The sequence below is a fragment of the Macrobrachium rosenbergii genome, chromosome 52, assembly GCF_040412425.1.
Source record: "Macrobrachium rosenbergii isolate ZJJX-2024 chromosome 52, ASM4041242v1, whole genome shotgun sequence".
Classification (NCBI taxonomy): domain Eukaryota; kingdom Metazoa; phylum Arthropoda; class Malacostraca; order Decapoda; family Palaemonidae; genus Macrobrachium; species Macrobrachium rosenbergii.
The window spans coordinates 11270811-11276810 of record NC_089792.1 but is presented as its reverse complement, the minus strand read 5'-3'; the positions used below and the strand labels follow the sequence as shown (position 1 = coordinate 11276810).

The 6000-nt window shown below is 33.7% G+C and overlaps 1 protein-coding gene across 1 annotated transcript in view; it reads right to left on the bottom strand.

Moving 5' to 3' along the window:
- Nucleotides 1–430: 430 nt before the first annotated feature.
- Nucleotides 431–6000, bottom strand: part of Axud1 (AXIN1 up-regulated 1) — a 43963-nt gene continuing 38393 nt past the window's right edge. The window contains 2 exon segments of the mRNA XM_067095872.1: nt 431–3950; nt 3952–4541. Coding sequence (XP_066951973.1) covers nt 3711–3950; nt 3952–4541 — 830 coding nt within the window. The 3' untranslated portion in view covers nt 431–3710.

Genomic DNA, 6000 nt, shown 5'->3' with positions numbered 1-6000 from the left:
ACCTTGTTTCTTAAGCATGCTTATACAACAACATACAAAACATCAACAATGATAACAGACTGAAGAGTAAAAAACATTAACAACTGTAGCTCCAAATTTCAAGGTGGAAGTCACAATAGCACTAGAACTTATCACAGTACCAGGATATGTTATACATAATACAAATATTGTACTCTCATTTATGAATTATCCCAAATATTTTGTACTTTATGGCCTCTTAATTTAATCAGTACCACTTCTTTTTAAATTCCAAGCATGTTAAATTATGTTTCAGTGTCTTTCCATCATTCTCCTAAAATACCCATTCCATAGCATTACATTTCCCTTGAAATATAAGATGGCCTGCAAATTATTAATAGCACTGAATGACGCACCACCACTGATTGAGATTAGATATGCAATATCTATTTGTAGGTCAAGAAAACAGGTATCAAACAATATACTTTTAAAAAGTATTTTCACATAAAAAATTGCACCTCTGAGATGATCTCCATATACACAAGACATTTATTGTACAATATGAACATGCCATAACTTACTCCTCATTGCTTCTCCTCAAGAATATTATGATTCCTTAAAACTGATTTCAACTAATTCTTTGCTCAATCTATTAGAAGAAAACTGTCCTGAATCTAAGTATTAATCTTCTTAATGATGGCTGTGGCATACTTTTTATGGGGTCAAATTCATATACAGAATGAAAGTTACCTTAAAATGATCTCAAGTCAATGACTATATTTCAATTGTAAATTAACATCATAGGTAAAAAGTGCACTTTCATGTCTTTACAATAACAACATTTCACTGTATGTATGAAATGGTGGCTAATACTGCACTTCCAGCATTCTCCATAGTACAGCTCAATCTGCCAAGGAATTTTACCCCAGATTCTTTTCATAAGTTGGGACAGCATTGGAAGAAAAAGCATATTTACATGAGGCTTTCAAGAAATTAGCAATCTAAACCACTGCCATCAAGACAATGTGATGAAAAATATTTACAGGAGATAATAATACAAAGACAGCTTCAAAACTAAGGAAATCAGTAAAAACAAAAAATCCAGCATTTCTCTCACAATTTTGAGAAAATGTAAGACTTATTAAATGTAAACTAGGAGCACCATAATAATTGTAACTACTATTTCTTATGCTTGGAGTAACAAACTAGAGGTTAACAGGAACAACAAAACTTAAGTCCACTCCTGACTTCCTAATGAATGAAATCTACATAAAAATTGCTTATTCCAACTAAATGCATTTAACTGAACAAAAATATTTGTGATTCGTTCATTCCAGAAAATAAAAAGCACAGTCTAATGTAAAATATGTTCCATCCCCAAAAGCGGTATTAAGCATAAATCAAGAAGATCAATGGGAGTGCTTATTGACAGATAATATGACCACTATTAACAGCTATTACTATATGCCTGTACCCTCCAAATGGCAACAGTAATAACTTCATATAAAAACTGCTATCTTATATGCATTTAGTACAGCATATGCTGCACCTTGAAACAACAGCAACAATATCTCTGCATTACATTCACCATTCTATTTCAATTTCTTTATATTAATAAAAAGTGGGACCCTGGTGAGTGGGACATATGCCCATGATATAAAAATGCTATTTCTATAAAAACTTATGCATTTAAAAAGTTTTTAACATTGTCATTAAGGCTCAAGTCATCCAATGACCCTAAAATGAAGTTTACATTAAAAATTCCAAGAACCTCGTACCATTTATGCCCATGTATCTAATCAATTTCAGTAGAGCAAACATTCTTGAAGGTATATTAGCCTCTAACTCTTATAAGAAGACAGAAACAGAGTTCTAAAAAATATTTCGATACCCTGTATTTGTAAAACTTTATGGAAAAGTGAAATGGTTTTCAATTAACATTTGTTCATAAGAACTTTGAGATCTGCTTTTAGAAAAATATTCTGATGCCTTCATCCCATCATACTGATGTTATACAAAAATCTGTTTAACTTAAACTGCAGTTTGCTTTCTCTGACTGATTCTGTAAGTTGGCTCTATGAATTTTGGTAAACATCATGACAAACTAAGAAAACTGGCAACTCCACCAAGTTACCTTTATATTGTTAATTAACACTGTTTTGTCATTTGGCAAACATGCTTTTTGCTACGTGTCTACAAGCTTTGCAACTTTGTTTCACAGGCAACATTGCCGTCAGCTTTTCATTTCTAAAACAAAGGGATCTTACTGGTACATTGTGTAAGGAGTTGTTAAATGTGTACCAAAACTCGTGAAGCTAGCTGTACCAGCAAGTAGACATTTATAAACATGAATTCTTCACTTAGTCAGCACTCAATTTTTCCTTTATACTGTTGAGTTTGCTAATGTTCTCTATAAATTATAAATTAAATAGTGTATTAGTAAAATGAAATGTATCTGTTAACATAAATCAAAATCAAGAACACTGAAAAACATAGAAATATGCACAGTAATATATACTTAACATTGGCCACAAAGTAATACTCACCTTTTAGATAAAAATTTATTACATATGACCTCCAAATTATTTTAAGCTAAAAATTTAGTAGCATGTCATTAAAGCATTTATTCAATAAATCTTGAGTACCTTGAAAGAATGGTGCTGTCCCACCATGAATTGCTTACAAAATCTCTTGGTGATCTATTATCCCCATACATTTTGGCATGTTTCCTTTTTTCAACAGATATATGTTATACCATATGTGTGGAGGTCCCACTTGCATCACTACAAACTTTTCCCAACATACAGTTCTAAGAACTTTACGTTTTTTTGCCTAAAATCAGGGTATTTTCTACTGTCACTTTGGTCTCTATTCTTGCATGCAAAATCTAAATAATTCTATCATCAGATGTCAACTCGATAAGACAACCTATTTAAGCAAAAAGGAATGCAATTTCTGATAAGTTGCAACACATGATATTTCACTGAAAATAGCTAAAGGTTGAGATTTCTAAGGAATGTAAAACAAAACCATGTGTACTCGTAAAAAGAAAAATTTCATAAAAATATGCAAAACATCTTCGTACAATTTGTACTAACAAAGATGAGCTATGATATAAAAATGTGTACACACAAATATTATTTGGTTAACCATAGAGATAATACCCTACCATTGTCTGTAAGTCTATGCCAACATAAAATTTTAATTTACAAAGCACAGTACAAAATTTTGTGCTAATTAAAAAGAGAGAGAAAAAAAAAAAGATTTACAGAACATAAACCAATGACATAAAAAACCATAATGTATACTTACATTCAAGAGGCCTCAATTATTCTCATTGAGTGTAAGAAAAAGTTTGTAATGATCCAGTTGTAGGGTCTCAAATTGTAAAACAGATAAGGAAAGTTTTCTGAACCAGTGATGTGCTTCTCTTACAACATACAACTCATGGCTATGAAGAATGAAACATTTTGCAGATTTTATACTTAAAGCTGAAAATCAATCATTCTCAACGAGTTCTACATATAGCAGCAAGACACAGCCACCGAGCTTCAGGGTATAACATAAATTAAGAAAAAACTAAACTTAAAATTACACTGGTTTAATCCAATTAAAATAGTAATCATCCACATAATACTGCACTGTGCTTCATGATACAACAATAGAACTTCCTCATTCTTACTTATTTCTTTTACTAAACAAAGCTAGTTATGACCTAGACAAAATAAAAAAATATCACCATTTTTGAATGCTCACGCAGAGACTGTTTCTACTATGGATTTCTTGACAATTTCTCCCAAGTTCTCTGTTGTTTCAGTTGATTCTCCTGCTGGATTTGTGAGATCTTTACTTGAACTAGCAATGTGACTCGTATCTAAAGTTAAGGGTGACGAATGAGAAGAAACAGGGAGTGATGTTAACTGTCTTTCGATAATCTCTGTGCCTACTACAGCTATGTGATCTTGAGCACTTGATGGTGTGGTTAAATTTCCCTATTTCATAGTTGTTTTCACCAACTGAGGAACAACTGGTAATGTTTGCTTCTGAGGTGGCATACTCATTGCATGCATCTTTGCTTGGTTCCATCAATGAAGCTGCTGCAGGGATGTACCTGATGGTCTTGTCTGAAGAAGCAGAAGAAGAAGAAATGGCTTCGAAATTTGGTTGGAAATCACTGCAATCATTTATACTAGCCTTAAAAAGGTTTTGTGTTACAGTGCCATGCTCATGGTAATGTCCAAAAACAGTGGTTGCAGAGTTATCATGTACTCCTGGTACACAAAAGTTATTGTTGTTATTGTTATTATGAGTGTTAGAGCAATTGACGGGAACAAGAGCACCAGAATATGGGAAAGAAGTAGATACTAAATTGGCTGTGTTGGCAAACTTGGAGAGAGAGTTGTAGGGCTCAGGAGTAGACTGTGGGGCCACCGGTGGCGCCACCTGTGGAGTTACTACCTGGGGCGGTACCACACTAGAAGAAGGAAAGCTATGGCAGGCTCCATATGGGGAAGCTGGGTCAAAGGTCGTACCCAGTCCCCCAAACACAGAGCAAGTCCCAGAGTTGAAGTCACCTACACTGTCTGTAAGAAGAGCAAGCATCTATTACACTAACATAGAGGAGCCTTAGTATAGACATCTAAAAGGTTACTTCATAAGTTTTACAGAAAACTGATTACTAAAGTAAATTACTAGTTAAGGGCACAACAATACAGGAATTAAGAAAATATAGTGCTAATAACTTTATATATACAGCAATCCAAATACATTAACTAAACAAAGATAGGACAGAAAAGGAAGAGAGAGTATAGTTTGGAATCTGACAAAGGTGGACCGGCACATTGTAAATGCATGCAATCTGTGTGTGACCTACACTTGTAGCACTCTACTTGAAACAGTTTTGCAATGAAAAATTAGAAATCTCTTTCATATCAAAACACTTCCTGACTGCATTTATTTACCTCTCAAATAACATTAAATTTTTTTCTTTAGATATACATTTAAAAGGATTTTCCGTAAATACACACTTTTGAAAAAGCCAGTAAGCACATTAGCACAAATTAAAATCTGAAGAAACACACCATAGTGTAATACTGTACTGATACATGCACATAAAAGCTTAAGACTTTTCATACAGTAAAACCTCTTCATACATATTAGTATATTACAAAAGTATTAACTACCATGTATAGATGAAAGACCTGCTAATTAGCCCACAACTCATAACACAGGCTCATAAAGTATTTAATTTCAAATAAAGGGTTCTTATTGGTCACTATAACTGATCTTAAAATTTTAGATATTTTTCTTCATATACCCAAACAACTTATTTTAACCAACAGATGACTATCCACTGTGCTGAAGCAACAGAACCCATCCTGAAAATGGTTAATAACAGTTTCAGTGAGAACATGATAAATCTTAATGATAACACTAAGGTACAGCTATGGATAGAAACAGGGAACCACAATAGTAGTAACGACACACCCTCAACAAACAAAGCTGATGTAAAGTCAGGTGCTAAGGATCAGAACACGTGTTAACCCAAAACACTACCAAAACTTCACCTCTTTACATCTTGGCTATGTCTAATGGTCATCTTGCATCCCCAAACAAGGCAGATCAAAGAATTAATGAAATATGAATCAAGCAACATACCCTGCCTGACTCACGAGAACTTGGAACTTCCTAGAGCAAAAGATAAGGTAGAAGCTACTAGCTTCTGCCTTTAAATACCTACAAATTGGCAAGTCTGCATGTAGAATACACAAGTGTACTTGCTCTTATGTAGCATAAACTAATAGTAATAAAGGCATGGCCTACATTCAGCACTTGAATGAGAGGCCCTAGTGATAATTTCACAGCCACAATGATATGCTGCTTAAGGAAATTGGTCTCTGATTACTAATGGATAATAACGATGAGAACACACCTCGAAAAAGACACCTTAAAATTAGCCAACACAGAAAGTCAGTGCAGAACAACAATCTAGCTGGCATTTCTCTTAAACCTTGCATTACTTTTACAGTTTCCTAGGCACAA